Here is a 17124-nt window from a genome sequence, read left to right as displayed (position 1 = left end):
TGTTGACTATTTTTTTGCAGCCAAAAAAAAATAAATTGGATATTTGAAGCCAGGCAGCCTGGGCATAAGTCTTGCCTGCCTGTGCCAACAGGACAAGTTCCTGAACCTACTCTATCTTATCTTCCAAAACTAAGTCACTTCAGTCATGTCCGACTCTGTGCGACCCCATAGACGGCAGCCCACCAGGCTCCCCCATCCCTGGGATTCTCCAGGCAAGAACACTGGAGTGGGTTGCCATTTCCTTCTCCAATGTGTGAAAGTGAAAAGTGAAACTGAAGTCGCTCAGTTGTGTCCGACTCTTAGTGACCCCATGGACTGCAGCCTACCAGGCTCCTCCATCCATGGGATTTTCTAGGCAGGAGTACTGGAGTGGGGTGCCATTGCCTTCTCCTAAACTCTAAGTAAGACTATAATATCATAATTATACAGGTGTGTACAACCCCACGTCCAAGTAGCAGCAGTTGCGCAGGCACAGGAGGGCCAAAAGGAGCTACTCCATGTTCAAGGTCAGGAGGGGCGGCTATGAGGAGATACTCCTCATCCAAGGTAAGGAGCAGTGGCTGCGCTTTGAGCAGCCGTGAAGAGATACCCCACAACCAAGGTAAGAGAAACCCAAGTAAGATGGTAGGTATTGCGAGAGGGCATCAGAGGGCAGACACACTGAAATCATAATCATAGAAAACTAGTCAATCTGATCACAAGGACCACAACCTTATCTAACTCAATGAAACTAAGCCATGCCGTATGGGGCCACCCAAGCTGGGCAGGTCATGGTGGAGAGGTCTGACAGAATGTGGTCCACTGGAGAAGGGAATGGCAAACAAGTATTCTTGCATTGAGAACCCCATGAACAGTATGAAAAGGCAAAATGATAGGATATTGAATGAGGAACTCCCCAGGTCGGTAGGTGCCCAATATGCTACTGGAGATCAGTGGAGAAATAACTCCAGATAGAATGAACAGATGGAGCCAAAGCAAAAACAATACACAGTTGTGGATGTGACCGGTGATAGAAGCAAGGTCCAATGCTGTAAAGAGCAATATTGCATAGGAAGCTTGAATGTTAGGTCCATGAATCAAGGCAAATTGGAAGTGGTCACACAGGAGATGGCAAGAGTGAACGTCGACATTCTAGGAATCAGTGAACTAAAATGGACTGGAATGAGAGAATTTAACTCAGATGACCATTATATCTACTACTGTGAGTAGGGATACCTTAGAAGAAATTGAGTAGCCATCATGGTCAACAAAAGAGTCCAAAATGCAGTACTTGGATGCAATCTCAAAAACGACAGAATGATCTCTGTTTGTTTCCAAGGCAAACCATTCAATATTAGAGTAATCCAAGACTATGCCCCAACCAGAAACGCTTAAGAAGCCGAAGTGGAGTAGTTCTATGAAGACCTATAAGACCTTTTAGAACTAACACCCAAAAAGATGTCCTTTTCATTATAGGGAACTGGGATGCAAAAGTAGGAAGTCAAGAAACACCTGGAGTAACAGGCAAATTTGGCCTTGGAGTATGGAATGAAGCAGGGCAAAGGCTAATAGAGTTTTGCCAAGAGAATGCACTGGTCATAGCAAACACCCTCTTCCAACAACACAAGAGAAGACTCTATACATGGACATCACCAGAAGGTCAAGACCAAAATCAGATTGATTATACTCTTTGCAGCCAAAGATGGAGAAACTCTATACAGTTAGCAAAAACAAGACCGGGAGCTGACTGTGGCTCAGATCATGAACTCCTTATTGCCAAATTCAGACTGAAATTGAAGAAAGTAGGGAAAACCACTAGACCATTCAGATACGAACTAAATCAAATCCCTTATGATTATACAGTGGAAGTGAGAAATAGATTTAAGGGACTAATCTGATAGAGTGCCTGATGAACTATGGACGGAGGTTTGTGACATTGTACAGGAGACAGGGATCAAGACCATCCCCGTGGAAAAGAAATACAAAAAAGCAAAATGGCTGTCTGGGGAAGCCTTAAAAATAGCTGTGAAGAGAAGAGAAAAGCAAAGGAGAAAAGGAAAGATATAAGCATCTGAATGCAGAGATCCAAAGAATAGCAATGAGAGATAAGAAAGCCTTCCTCAGTGATCAATGCAAATAGACGAAAACAACAGAATGGGAAAGACTAGAGATCTCTTCAAGAAAATGAGCGATTCCAAGGGAACATTTCATGGAAAAATGGGCTCGATAAAGGACAGAAATGGTATGGACCTAACAGAAGCAGAAGATATTAAGAACAGGTGGCAAGAATACACAGAAGAACTGTACAAAAAAGATCTTCACGACCAAGATAATCACGACAACATGATCACCGACCTAGAGCCAGACATCTTGGAATGTGAAGTCAAGTGGGCCTTAGAAAGCATCACTACGAACAAAGCTAGTGGAGGTGATGGAATTCCAGTTGAGCTATTTCAAATCCTGAAAGATGATGCTGTGAAAGTGCAGCACTCAATATGCCAGCAAATTTGGAAAACTCAGCAGTGGCCACAGGACTGGAAAAGGTCAGTCTTCATTTCAGTGCCAAAGAAAGGCAATGCCAAAGAATGCTCAAACTACCGCACAATTGCACTCATCTCACACGCTAGTAAAGTCATGCTCAAAATTCTCCAAGCCAGGCTTCAGCAATACGTGAACTGTGAACTTCCAAATGTACAAGCTGGTTTTAGAAAAGGCAGAGGCACCAGGGATCAAATTGCCAACATCCGCTGGATCATGGAGAAAGCGAGAGAGTTCCAGAAAAACATCTATTTCTGCTTCATTGACTATGCCAAAGCCTTTGACTGTGTGGATGCCAATACACTTTGGAAAATTCTGAAAGAGATGGGAATACCAGACCACCTGACCTGCCTCTTGAGAAACCTGTATTCAGGTCAGGAAGCAACAGTCAGAACTGTACATGAAACAACAGACTGGTTCCAAATAGGAAAAGGAGTACGTCAAGGTTGTATATTGTCACCCTGCTTATTTAACTTATATGCAGAGTACATTGTGAGGTACGCTGGGCTGGAAGAAGCACAAGCTGGAATCAAGAATATGGGGAGAAATCTCAATAACCTCAGATATGCAGATGACAGCACCCTTATGGCAGAAAGTGAAGAGGAACTCAAAAGCCTCTTGATGAAATTGAAAGAGGAGAGTGAAAAGGGTGGCTTGAAGCTCAACATTCAGAAAACTAAGATCATGGCTCTGGTCCCATCACTTCATGGCAAATAGATGGTGAAACAGTGGAAACAGTGTCAGACTTTATATTTTGGTCTCCAAAATCACCGCGGATGCTGATTTCAGCCATGAAATTAAAAGACGCTTACTCCTTGGAAGGAAAGTTATGACCAACCTAGATAGCATATTCAAAAGCAGAGACATTACTTTGCCAACAAAGGTCTGTCTAGTCAAGGCTATGCTTTTTCCCGTGGTCAGGTATGGATGTGAGAGTTGGACTGTGAAGAAAGCTGATCGCCGAAGAATTGATGCTTTTGAACTGTGGTGCTGGAGAAGACTCTTGAGAGTCCCTTGGCCTGCAAGGAGATCCAACCAGTCCATTCTAAAGGAGATCAGCCTGGGTGTTCATTGGAAGGACTGATGCTAAAGCTGAAACTGCAATACTTTGGCCACCTCATGCGACGAGTTGACTCACTGGAAAAGACTCTGATGCTCAGAGGAATTGGGGGCAGGAGGAGAAGGGGACGGCAGAGGATGAGACTGCTGGATGGCATCACCGATTCAATGGACGTGAGTTTGAGTGAACTCCGGGAGTTGGTGATGGACAGGGAAGCCTGGTGTGCTACAATTCATGGGGTTGCAAATAGTCGGAGACGATTGAGCAACTGAACTCAACTGAACTGTACCTCTTAACATTGTTAAGAATATTAAATGTGTCAGTGCATGCAGAATTTGTAACAGATCAATAGATATTGCCCATGATTAATAATGCTGCAGCTTGCCCCTCCTCATGCTCTGCTTCACTTTCTCCTTTGCACATATCAGCACTATTTTGTTACATATGCACTGGCTTGATTTTCAACTTCTCCTGGAGAATTTCAGCTTCAGAAGGACAGACATTTTGTCTCTTGATGACTGTGACAGCCCCAGAATCTGCAGCATTGCCTAACAAGTTCTTAGTAGATATTGGTTGGCTGAAGGTGGGCTTCCCTGGTGGCTCAGTGGTAAAGAATCCACCTGCCAAACAGGAGACTTGAGTTCAATCTTGGGTGCGATCCCCTAGCTAAGGAAATCGCAACCCACTCCAATATTCTTGACTGAAAAATTCCATGGAGAGAGGAGCATGGCGGGCTACAGTTCATGGGGTTGCAGAAGAGTCAGATGCGACAAACAGCAACAACTTGAAGGAAGACGTAAGTGACTCTAATTGCATGACATAACTGTTCCTATTAATTAGAAACTAAATGCATATGGATAAGTAATTTATATCTAACACTGTTTTCTTAGTAAGTGTAGTTGTAAAAAGGATATATTCTTATAACAATTAACTGACTCCAAGATATCATATCACACTTTAAACAAACGAAAGCACTGAAAATGTTATAATTTAAGGAAAATAGAACAAATAACTACTATTCAAAACTATACATCTCAGCCTAGAATACCTCAGATTGTTTTTGAGCTTGGGAAAATAATAGAATACAGCAAAACTGGAAAATAATAAACTGGACTTATACGGCACCCTGTTCCATCATGACTCTGTGCACTATGTGTAGTAGGTACTCACACCCCTCACAGGGGGTGAACACAGAGGTCAGGTGGTTTCCACATTTTGTGGAACTTTCTTACTTTTCAAAGAGAAAATCTAGTGTGGGCCAGGAGACACTGAAATGCAATAAACAGATGGGGAAGAGCTTTTCCCAGAGCAGGGCCAGCAGTAAAGGAAGTTCACCTAACACAAGGCCCCGGGAAATGGACATGTGACCTGTCTCCACTGCAAGGACTGAAGCACATGGTTCCTGATGCACAGGCTGCTGACGCCCAGGTTTCTGCATCTTGGTTTCCTGTGTGATGAGACACACTTGTGTCCTAACAGAGACGCTATCAATGTCGGACATTTAACTGCATGATTTCTTCCCAGTTTTGACAGAACATTTTTGTTATTGTTTAGTTGCTAAGTGGTGGACCTTATGGACTGTAGCCCACCAGATTTCTCTGTCCATGGGATTTCCCAGGCAATAATATTGGAACGGGTTACCATTTCCTCCTCTAGGGAATCTTCCCAACTCAGGGATCAATCCCACTTCTCCCCCATTGCAGGCAGACTCTTTATCACTGAGCAACTGGGGAAGCCCCCATACTCTACCTTTAATTCCAAATCCCAATATCTAAGGTGTTTTGGTTTTGCTTTTTAACAGAAGCAACACATCAATGATTCACTTCCAGAGTTCTATCTACTATGAACTTTTAACCTCTGAGTGATAAAGTGCTTCATCCTTAGGCACTACTCATGTTATATTTTTGGAGCTGCCATTGCTTTTTAGCACCCCAATAGCGCTAATTTCTGATGAACTTTTATCAGTTTACCATAAGTTGGCAAGTTTTCAGTACATGAAAAATGTATTTTCAGCATATTTAGAAAAATAAACAAAATGAGACAGGCAACATCCATAGGACTGTCTTCCTTCTGAATGTCCATCTCGGCCAAGAAAGAAGGAGGAAACAGAACTAGAGGACCTTAAAAAATTTCTAAGCCATCTTTTCCTTTTAACTGAAGTTCATAAAGAGGAAAACATAGTGGTTCCCTCCTATTCATTCTCAGATTAACTCTGTAAGTTTGGGTTCACATATCCAGTTAGGCATCATACACAAGTTAATAAATAGGGGTTTTGGTTCACTTAAAAACTGACTTCATTGATTTAGTGATACCTCTTGATGAGGGTGAAAGAGGAGTGAAAAAGTTGGCTTAAAACTCAACATTAATAAAACTAAGATCATGGCATCCAGTCCCATCATTTCACGGCAAATAAAAGAGGAAAAGATAGAAGCAGTGACAGATTTCCTCTTCTAGGGCTCTAAAATCAGTACAGATGGTAACTGTAGCCTTGAAATTAGAAGGTGATTGCTTCTTGGCAGGAAAGCTATGACAAAATTAAACTGTGTTAAAAAGCAAAGATATCACTTTGCTGACAAAGGTCCATATAATCAAACCTATGATTTTTCCAATGGTCATGTACAGATGCGAGAGCTGGACAATAACAGAGCACTGAAGAATCGATGCTTTTGAAATGTGGTACTGGAGAACACTATTGAGAGTCCCTTGGAGAACAAGGAGATCAAACTAATCAATCTGAAAGGAAATCAACCCTAAATATTCTCTGGAAAGACTGATGCTGAAGCTGAAGCTCCAATATTTTGGCCACCTGATGCAAACAGCTGACTCATTGGAAAAGACCCTGATGCTGGGAAACAATGAAGGCAGAAGGAGAAGAGGGAGACAGAGGATGAGATGGCTGGATGGCATCATCTGTTCAATGGACATGAACTTGGGTAAACTCCAGGAGATGATGAGGGACAGGGAAGCCTGGCACGCTGTAGTCCATGGGGTCACAAAGAGTCAGAGGTGACTTAGCAACTGAACAACAATAACTTAGGGTGATAAATCACCCCTTGATCCAGATCCTCTAGGAATTATTTCTTTACCACATTTGTATGTTTTTCAATGAATGATTTGGTAAGTTTCCTTTTAAAATAGTCATAAGGAATCAATTCCTAGAGAAACATAATGTTGGGATGATTTCTCTAAGTGATATCACCAAAATTAACAGGGTTAATTCCAGAAGCAATACATGGAAACCACACACTTGACTCTGTGAAATAAACTCACATTTCTTTCTTTTTATAGAAAGTTCCAAATGTAGTTTAAATAGAAGTAGATCTTAGTATTATCTACTACTTCAGCATTTTTATAATTTAGATTGCCTCTCTATCCATGGAACAGTATGTTCTAAAATTCTAGAGTAATGCTACCTGAGAATCTGTGAAGAAAGGTCTCAATCTAGGAAACAAATAGAAAAATAATTTACCAATACTTCCAGTTTTGTTTTTTTTAGATGTGTCCCAATTTCATCATTAAATTTGTCCTATGAATTCAAGAGTAGTGGGTCATCCTATTGTTCTTTGCGTTTAATGGTTAAATGCTCTACACACCTCTTCTCTTGTAGAATTTTACTGTAAAAGACTCACAAACTTAAATGAAATCAGAGGTACACTGCTTTTCGGGGAGAAGAAGGTGAAGCAATCGACCCAATTTAAGAAAACAAAATCCACATGCTGCTGAAAAGCAGGGTGGGTGTATAAAGACTCAGTGGTGACATCCTTCAGAAACCAGAATTACTGGCTGGAAATGGTCATACCTCCAAATCTGCCTGCTCATAGTCAAGGCTCACCTGCCATATTACAGATTTCAGAGCTTCCCTGGAAGGGTGACAGTAAATGACAAACACACCAATTCAAACCAACATGAACAATCAATCTCTCAGGTTTGTGTAACAACAATAAAGATTTTTTAAAAATACACCACACTTCTCTGAAATGAAAAGATCAATCAAACATTTATTAGTAGTAGTTATTTAGGTTGAGTGTTTTCCCTGTGTTTTCCTCTAAGAGTCTTATAGTATCTGGTCTTACATTTAGGTTTTCAACCCTCTTTGAGTTTATTTTTGTATATGGTATTAGGGAGTGGTATTTTACACATAGGTGTCCAGTTTTCCCAAACCACTTACTGAAGAGACTGTCTTTTCTCCATTGTATATTCTCTCTCCCTTTTTCATAGATTAGGTGGCCACCGGTGTGTGAGCTCATCTCTGGGCTCTCTAGCCTGTTCCATAGATCTGTATTTCTATTTTTGTGCCAGCACCATACCATCTTGATTACTCTAGCCCTATATTAAACTGGCCAAAAAGTTCATTTAAGTGTTTCCATAAAATCTTACGTAACAAACTTTTTGGCCAACTCAATAATATATTCTGAAGTCAGGGAACCTAATTTCTCCAGCTTCATTTTTCTTTCTTAAGACTGCTTTGGCTACTTGGGATCTTTTGTGTTTCCATTAAAACTGTAAAATTTTTGGCTCTAATTCTATGAAAAATGCCATTGGTAATGTGACAGGGATTGTATTGAATCTGTAGATTCTTTGGGTAGTATAGTCATTTTCACAATATTGTTTCTTCCAATCCAAGAACATGGTATATCCTTCCATCAGTTTTGTGTCATCTTTTGTCAGTATCTTGTAGTTTTATGAGTACAGGTCTTTTGTCTCCTTAGGGAGGTTTATTCCTAGGTATTTTATTCTTTCTGTTGCAATGGCAAATGAGATTGTTTTCTCAATTTCTCTTTCTGATCTTTCATCATTAATGTATAGGAATGCTCATTCTTACTTTTTAAAAGCAAAAGACTATGTATGGCAAAACTACTACAATATTGTAATTAGTCTATAATTAAAATAAATAAATTTAAAAAAGAAGTCTAGGGTTTCTGCCATCAGTAGAACTGATTTGTAAAAGGAGTGCAAATACGCAAAATAGTTTGTATTAAAATACAAACTGACAGCAACTTAATAGTAAAATTTTTTTTTTCATGCAAGGGTGAGGAAATTCTAAGAAGTGGGACAAGGGAAAACATGGCACAAATAACAGAAAATTCTCTAGAAATGAACCAACCCACCCATATAAAAACTGAGCAGATGTTCCAGGGTTCTGTTATCTGCATTAATGCTACAGCATTAAAATGATATAATTGCTAATAAATAATCATCATTAATTCCGACTATATATTTTATCTTTATAAACACTTTCCTATGAAACTTCTACAGTTTATTAGTATGATCTTGTTTATATATTTTAGTTAATAAGGAAAAACTACTGTTGTCTCCACTTAGTAGATGTTTCCTAAGACCACAGGAATAAAATGAATATTGGAGTGTCATGGAGTAATTAATTCCCTAGGTCACTAGTAGAATTTGATCCCACAGTTTTAACATCTAATTGAGTACTCTGCTAAGGACAAGATAATGTGTCTATTTGTTCTAGGGAAATAGCTAAAATGAAAACGTCGCATTACATTGCTGATTTCCATCATCATCAATACACACATTTTTAAGCGCACCCGTGTCATCAGTGTTTTCCTAGGAGGTTACCGAAGTCAGTGAAACTGATCCGCTCCCCTTAATTATCTGCAATGCTCTAAATGTAAGCACACAGATACTCATGCTAACAAGTTAATTACAGCTACCATTAATAAATACCTCTTCTAAGGCATTCCACAGTTCGTTATCCGTATGCTCATTAAAGGGATCCAGATTTTCCCTCATTGTTCCAGTGAATAAAACAGGTTCCTAAATACCCCAAAACAGAGAATGTTATTACCTTAACCTCTTTTCATTTTATTCCAATGTGTACAGACTGTCAAAATTAAAATACAAAAACATCTAAATTCATTAATTATTAATTATAAAGTTGCAAATGTATGTTTATAAAAAAGTATCTCTAAAATAATTTTCCATTGTACAAAGTGTGCTACAAAATATCTTCTGAACTACTGAACACTAACAGGAAAGTGTTGAAGTCTTTTTCATCTTAAGGAAAAAACTGAAGACAAAGGAAGATTTGATTAAAAAAAAAAAATAAAACCACCCTGGTAATAAATATCTGTTTAAACACTCACACAAACTGAGGAAATAATCACATGAGAAACTTAACATCAAGATCTACATAAATTAACTGTCAATCCTGGTGTGACTGGGAATTACCAACAGCATGATTAGTAGCGGTTTGTGCCTCAAAGCAAACCATTAAATATTTACACATTAGCACTGAAGAATAAACTAGGCTAGTTTCTCCATTGGTCAGACTGTCTTCTAGGATTTGGAATCTCTCCACATGTGTGAAATGAACATCCCCACGTGTGCAAGGGGAACGTCAGCTCCTGGAGTCTACAGCATGTCTGTCCACGGAGAGATCACCTCGGATTCTGCATCAGCTGGTCCCATATTCTCTCACCTGTGTGTCAGGATGACCTGCCTCAGAACCTCGTTATTAACTGCAAGGCCAGGAGGACCTGAAACCCACTGTGACCTGTGTCATGATACTTTACTTTAAATAGTTCTTCCTATTCATCTGCTTCAGGAGGAGCCACAAGTAAATTACTCTGGAAATATGTCTCCTCTTGGCCTCAAGAGAGAATCCTGTACATAAGCTCATGGTGGCCATTTACCTTTTCTTCTGGAAGGTTCTAGTAAGCCAGGTCATAAGAACATGGGCAGCAGAGAAGAGCCCAATAAGCTCCTTTCAGTGAAGGGGCAGAACAAGGGGAGGCACACGTGTGGGAACAAGAGGAGATCTGATGCTTCCACAAGGGCCCGGAACTGCTCGGAATCCCCACGTTCAAATCCCGCCTGGCCTTGGGGCTGGACTTTCCTCCTCACTTCACAAAAGCCTGAGAGGAAAGATGAAGATAGATAGACATTTCTTTTCCCTAATCATGAGGAAGAATGATACTCAGGAAGCCTTCCAAACCTTCCTTCAATATGGTCCCAGTTTTAAGTCTGGTGAGAGAGAAATGAATACAGAAAACTCAGGGTGTGCCACCAAAAAAAGACATATCCCTGAGCAAATCCACAATTAAAAAGATATTATAAAGGGAGATTTAAATCACTAGTCATACAGTATTTCAGAATGAGTACTGAACTGAGCTAAAAATTCTCAAGACCCAAATTTAAGATTTCCCTTAAAACTCGAATTTAGGATCAAAGACTAAACAAACTCCCATGGATGGAGGAGCCTGGTGGGCTGCAGTCCATGGGATCGCTAAGAGTCAGACACGACTGAGCGACTTCACTTTTCACTTTCATGCACTGGAGAAGGAAATGGCAACCCACTCCAGTGTTCTTGCCTGGAGAATCCCAGAGACGGAGGAGCCTGGTGGGCTGCCGTCTATGGGGTCGCACAGAGTTGGACACGACTGACGTGAATTAGCAGCAGCAGCAAGCGTTCCTTGCCAGGGGAATAACCATCATTCTACTTCAGATTTTTATTAAAAACTTGTTACTCTTTGTAATTATCAACCCTAAGATTCCCACATGCTGGAGATTTCTCATCCTTCAGCTATCTCCTTGAGTTCTGCACAAATCATGTAGCCAGGTGAGGGGAGGCTGGTCCCCAATATTCTTCCTCCTTCCCTTCTCCATCTCCCCTCCATTTTCCAGGTTCTTTCAAGTAAGCAGGCTGCTCCCTGCACATAATCTCAATCAGTGTTCTTTCTGGGGGACATATTTAACTACTTCAGATCCTGAGCACAAAGGATGCACATACTTCAGCTACCTGTTGTGTTTAAGGAAATTTTTTAAGAACTTTCATTTTAGATTATTCCTAAAATTTTGAACAGAAGTTGAGGAGCACCTTCTTAAGAACGCAGTACCCATCTCTGAAAGTTCCCCCAGGACTGATGGTCTATGTCCCACTCCCCTGTCTCTGCTCCTAACCAGGTCCTTGTTACCATCACATCTCCCCCAGTTCTGACCTGTTCATGGGGGGTCAGCAGTGACGGGGATGAGCCTGGGAGGAAGAGAGACCACCGTGAAAGCTCCCTGCTGCTTCCAGGATCACAGGGACCAGGGATCCAGGGAAGATGGTGTGGGCCTGGCTCACCTCAGAGAGACAACTCAAAGAAACAGCACTGGGCTCCCCCTCTGCAGAGTCTGCTCTCAACTTCTTAAGTTACCTAAGTTGGGGTATTGAGACACAAGCATCACTGCTTCCTACTCATTTTGGAGGAAGAGGAATATAAGTTTTTGCACTTAGACAAGTAAATTCAAGTAGCCAAACTACCAGACTTTCTCTACCTCTGCAGCTAGCAAGACCTTGTAAAGACAAAGGGTTCTTGGTTGGGGAGGGATAACATTTTGAGTATCTTCTCCTGACACATATCAGCCCGTGACATACAAGTGCATAAATCCATTTCTAAACTGATATTGTCCAAATGAGGGACAGAGCAATAGTAGTATCGTCTGGCTTTCAGCTCAGTCGCTCATTCATGTCCAACTCTTTGCGACCCCATGAACCACAGCACGCCAGGCCTCCCTGTCCATCACCAACTCCCGGAGTTCACCCAACCCATGTCCATTGTGTCAGTGATGCCATCCAACCATCTCATCCTCTGTCGTCCCCTTCTTCTCCTGCCCTCAATCTTTCCCAGCATCAGGGTCTTTTCCAGTGAGTCAGCTCTTTGCATCAGGTGGCCAAAGTATTGGAGTTTCAACTTCAACATCAGTCCTTCCAATGAACACCCAGGACTGATCTCCTTTCGAATGGACTGGTTGGATCTCCTTGCAGGCCAAGGGACTCAAGAGTCTTCTCCAACACCACAGTTCAAAAGCATCCACTCTTCAGCACTCAGCTTTCTTTATTGTCCAACTCTCACATCCATACATGACCATTGGAAAAACGATAGCCTTGACTAGATGGACCTTTGTTGGCAAAATAATGTCTCTGTTTTTTAACATGCTCTCTAGGTTGGTCATAATTTTCCTTCCAGGGAGTAAGCATCTTTTAATTTCATGGCTGCAATCCACCATCTGCAGTGATTTTGGATCCCAGAATAATAAAGTCTGACACTGTTTTCACTGTTTCCCCATCTATTTGCCATGAAGTGATGGGACTGGATTCCATGATCTTAGTTTTCTGAATGTTGAGCTTTAAGCCAACTTTTTCACTCTCCTCTTTCACCTTCATCAAGAGGCTCTAGTTCTTCCTCACGTTCTGCCATAAGGGTGGTGTCATCTGCATATCTGAGGTTATTGATATTTCTCCTGGCAATCTTGATTCCAGCTTGTGCTTCCTCCAGCCCAGCTGGCTTTGCTCTATACTTATTCACTCTTCCTATGGTTTGGGGAGTCCTTTCAAGTGGGATGGTAAGAAAAATGGGGGAAATATCTGATGAGTACAACACGGCTGAAGAATTGATGCTTCTAAACTGTGGTGTTGGAGAAGATTCTTTAGAGTCCCCTGGAGTGCAAGGAGATCAAACCAGTCAATCCTAAAGGAAATCAACCCTGAATATTCACTGGAAGGACTGATGCTGAAGCTGAAGCTTCAATACTGATGTGAAGAGTTGACTCATTGGAAAATACCCTGATGCTGGGAAAGATTGAAGGCAGGAGAAGGGGATGGTTGGATGGCATCACTGACTCGATGGACATGGGTTTGAGCAAGCTCTGGGAGTTGGTGACAGACAGGGAATCCTGGCGTGCTGCAGTCCGTGGGGTCACAAAGAGTCAGACATGACTGAGAAGTGGACAAGGTAGAGACTGGAGAGTGTAGGACTCTGTCATATGACTAGTACTTTGGATTTTACTCTGCTGCGATGGGAGTCTTTGGAGATAAAACTGAAACTCTTCGCTATACAACTGAAACACTGTGAATCAACTATACTTCAATTTAAAAAGAATAGACACATATAAAATTTGAATTCTGACTTTGCCCCTTACTTGAAAAGTAAGATAAGCTCCCATTGACTCAGCTTTTAAATCTGTCAGATAAGGATAACAAACTGTGAGGATTAAGCAGGAAATGGTGGGATAAGAAACTAAAATGTGTTAATGATTCCATAAACGTTAGGAATTATTATTAATACTCGTGTAACTTGTCAGGGACTGTAACAAGCACTAGAGGAACAGAAATGAGAGATACAGGCCCTGTCCTCAGAGAGAAAGAAAATAGTCAAGAGTGTGGGGAGAGCTGAGAAAAAGGCTGGAGGTCTTGGTGGGGGATTGGAAAGTAAGAGTATGTACAAGGTCATGGTCAGGAAAGAAGCTGGTGGGAGGAAAGACAGAAATCAAAATACAAAAAAATTTTAGTCTGATTTCTTGCTCTTGGTGGAAAATGTTAGATACATTTCTCTGTTATGCTTTTCCCCAAAATTCCTATTGTGTTTTTTGTTTGTTTTTATTTTCTGTTTCTTTGCTTTACTATTCATATTTATGTAACAATTTAGTTTTTTATTATTAAACAATAAATATAATCACCAAAGACCAAGAACACATAAACAGAAATTAAAGAGAAAAGTCATTTCAGAAGGTGTTACTCTTTCTACTTAAGTAGAAATAATACCCAAAAGGCCAGTGCCCTGATTCTTAAGAATAATAACAGCTCCTGATGACTGAGCATTCCTAAGAATGAGACATGGGCACAAACATTATCTCACTGTTACATCTTCACAACAAATCTGTGGGGCAGTGATTTCCAGGCCGGGTTTAAGGACGAGGATGTTGAAGCTTGGCAGCCAAGTGACATCATCAAGGCCCAACAGTAAATGAGGCAGAGCAGGAATAAACTGTGGGTCACACTGACACTTATCTGCACTCAAACATTCTAGCCCTGACTGCCTCCTGAATGACTTCCTGGGAATCTTTACACATGGCAAGTTTTCTCCAGTTTCTTTCTCTTTAATCAACCAACACTGCACCTTGGAGACAAAGGCATATAAAGTGGAATCTACATGGATACAAAGCTTAGCACTGTTTTGTAAGCTTGCTGTCTGGAGTGTGTACCTAGAACATGCTCCAAGGAAGGATGGAAACCAACAGAGCAGAACCAAAACATGCTTATGTCAACGTATGTTTAGTCTTTGCTCAGATGTGTTTCCAAATATTATTGGCAGAGCTAAGAATCATCCAATGTTATTTATTTACAGAGTTATTTTATGTATACAAGCATGCAACTTTTTCCTATTAAGAAGCATTAAAAATAATGCAGGGCATGTTTCTAAAGCATTGCATTCAAGGATATGAAAGGACTTTACAGACATGCCCTTTATTTCTACTAACTAATCTCACATGGCCATTTCCGAGATGAGTACCATCAAAACATAAAACTTGGGAATCTAAGCTCATTTATTTTCTAATGTAACCATAAGTTATAAATCTAATAGCCAGAGGAAATCTTTAAATATGGGGACTAAATGTGCTGGGAGAAATATCAATAGCCTCAGATATGCAGATGACACCACCCTTATGGCAGAAAGTGAAGAGGAACTAAAAAGCCTCTTGATGAAAGTGAAAGAGGAGACTGAAAAAGTTGGCTTGAAACTCAACATTCAGAAAACGAAGATCATGGTATCTGGTCCCATCACTTCATGGGAAATAGATGGGGAAACAGTGGCAGACTTTATTTTTCTGGGATCCAAAATCACTGCGGATGCTGACTGCAGCCATGAAATTGAAAGACGCTTACTCCTTGGAAGGAAAGTTATGACCAACCTAGATAGCAGATTAAAAAGTAGAGACATTACTTTGCCAACAAAGGTCTGTCTAGACAAGGCTATGGTTTTTCCAGTGGTCATGTATGGATGTGAGAGTTGGACTGTGAAGAAAGCTGATCGCCAAAGAGTTGATGCTTTTGAACTGTGGTGCTGGAGAAGACTCTTGAGAGTCCCTTATACTGCAAGGAGATCCAACCAGTCCATTCTAAAGGAGATCAGTCCTGGGTGTTCATTGGAAGGACTGATGCTAAAGCTGAAACTCCAATACTTTGGCCACCTCATTCGAAGAGTTGACTCACTGGAAAAGACTCTGATGCTGGGAGGGATTGGGGGCGGGAGGAGAAGGAGACGACAGAGAATGAGATGGCTGGATGGCATCACCGACTCGATGGACATGAGTTTGAGTGAACTCCGGAAGTTGGTGATGGACAGGGAGGCCTGGCGTGCTGTGATTCATGGGGTCACAAAGAGTCGGACACGACTGAGTGACTGAACTGATGTACTAAAAAGTTCTTCCCATTTTTCCTGAAAGGGATGCCTTTGAAAAAAAATTTTTTAATTGTGATAAAATATACATAAAATTTGCTAATTAACCACTTTAAGTGCACAGTTCAGTGATGTTAAATACATTCACATTGTTGTACAGCCATAGCCACCCAGTCACAGATCTCATTTCATCTTAAAGAACTGAAACTCTATACCCATAAACAACAATTCCCCTCTCCTGGCCACTCCTGGCACCCACCATTCTACATACTATATCCATGAATTTGCTATTCTACGATAACTATTAGTAGAATCATACAGTATTTGTCCTTTGTAATGACTTATTTCACTTAGCTTAATTTTTTCAAGGTTCGTCTGTGCTGTAGCATGTGTCAGAATTTTCTTCTTTATTAAGGCTGAGTAATATTCTACTGCATGTATAGGCACCACATTTTGTTTGTTGATTCATCTGTCAATGGACCCTTGGGCACCTCCACCTTTTTGCTGTTGAGAATAATGCTGCTCTAACAAGCATGTTCCAGTATCTCTTCAAGACCTTTCTTCCAATTCTTTTGGGTTTATACTCTAAAGTAGAATTGCTAGGTCATAGACTATGGTTTTTCCAGTGGTCATGTATGGATGTGAGAATTGGACTGTGAAGAGAGCTGACTGCTGAAGAATTGATGCTTTTGAACTGCAGTGTTGGAGAAGACTCTTGAGAGTCCTTTGGAATGCAAGGAGATCCAACCAGTTCATCCTAAAGGAGATAAGTCTTGAGTGTTCATTGGAAGGACTGATGCTGAAGCTGAAACTCCAATACTTTGGCCACCTCATGCAAAGTGTTGACTCATTGGAAAAGACCCTGATGCTGGGAGGGATTGGGGGCAGGAGGAGAAGGGGACGATAGAGGATGAGATGGCTGGATGGCATCACTGACTCGATGGACATGAGTCTTGGTAGACTCTGGGAGTTGGTGATGGACAGGGAGGCCTGGTGTGCTGTGATTCATGGGGTTGCAAAAAGTTGGACGTGACTGAGCGACTGAACTGAATTGAACTGATGATAATTTCATCACTAACTTTTCAGAGCAACCAGCAAGTTGATTTTCATAGTAACTGCACTATTTTTCATTCCTGTCAGCAATGAACAAGGATTCTAATTTCACTACATCCTTGCCAATACTTATCATTTTCTTTTTTTCTCTCTCTTTTCTTTGATAGCAGACATCTTAAGGGGTGTGAGGTGGCATTTCACTAGAGTCTGAAAAGAATATCTTGGTTTTAAAATTACTTAGATTCAGTTCAGTTCAGTCGCTCAGTCATGTCTGACTCATTGAGACCCCATGAATCACAGCACGCCAGG

At 40.9% G+C, this 17124-nt stretch overlaps 1 protein-coding gene across 1 annotated transcript in view; it reads right to left on the bottom strand.

Annotated features, from left to right (window-relative positions):
• LOC148775813 (ATP-binding cassette sub-family C member 4-like) overlaps window positions 1-17124 on the bottom strand; it is a 114808-nt gene that overhangs the window by 25238 nt on the left and 72446 nt on the right. The window contains 1 exon segment of the mRNA XM_088842815.1: window positions 9266-9355. Within this exon segment, the coding sequence (XP_088698941.1) occupies window positions 9266-9355 (90 nt within the window).

The sequence above is a fragment of the Moschus berezovskii genome, chromosome 13, assembly GCF_049115385.1.
Source record: "Moschus berezovskii isolate FMDL1 chromosome 13, NW_MosBer_1.0, whole genome shotgun sequence".
Lineage (NCBI taxonomy): Eukaryota > Metazoa > Chordata > Mammalia > Artiodactyla > Moschidae > Moschus > Moschus berezovskii.
Note: the sequence above shows the minus strand (reverse complement) of the source record. Positions and strands in the feature narration are given on the sequence as shown.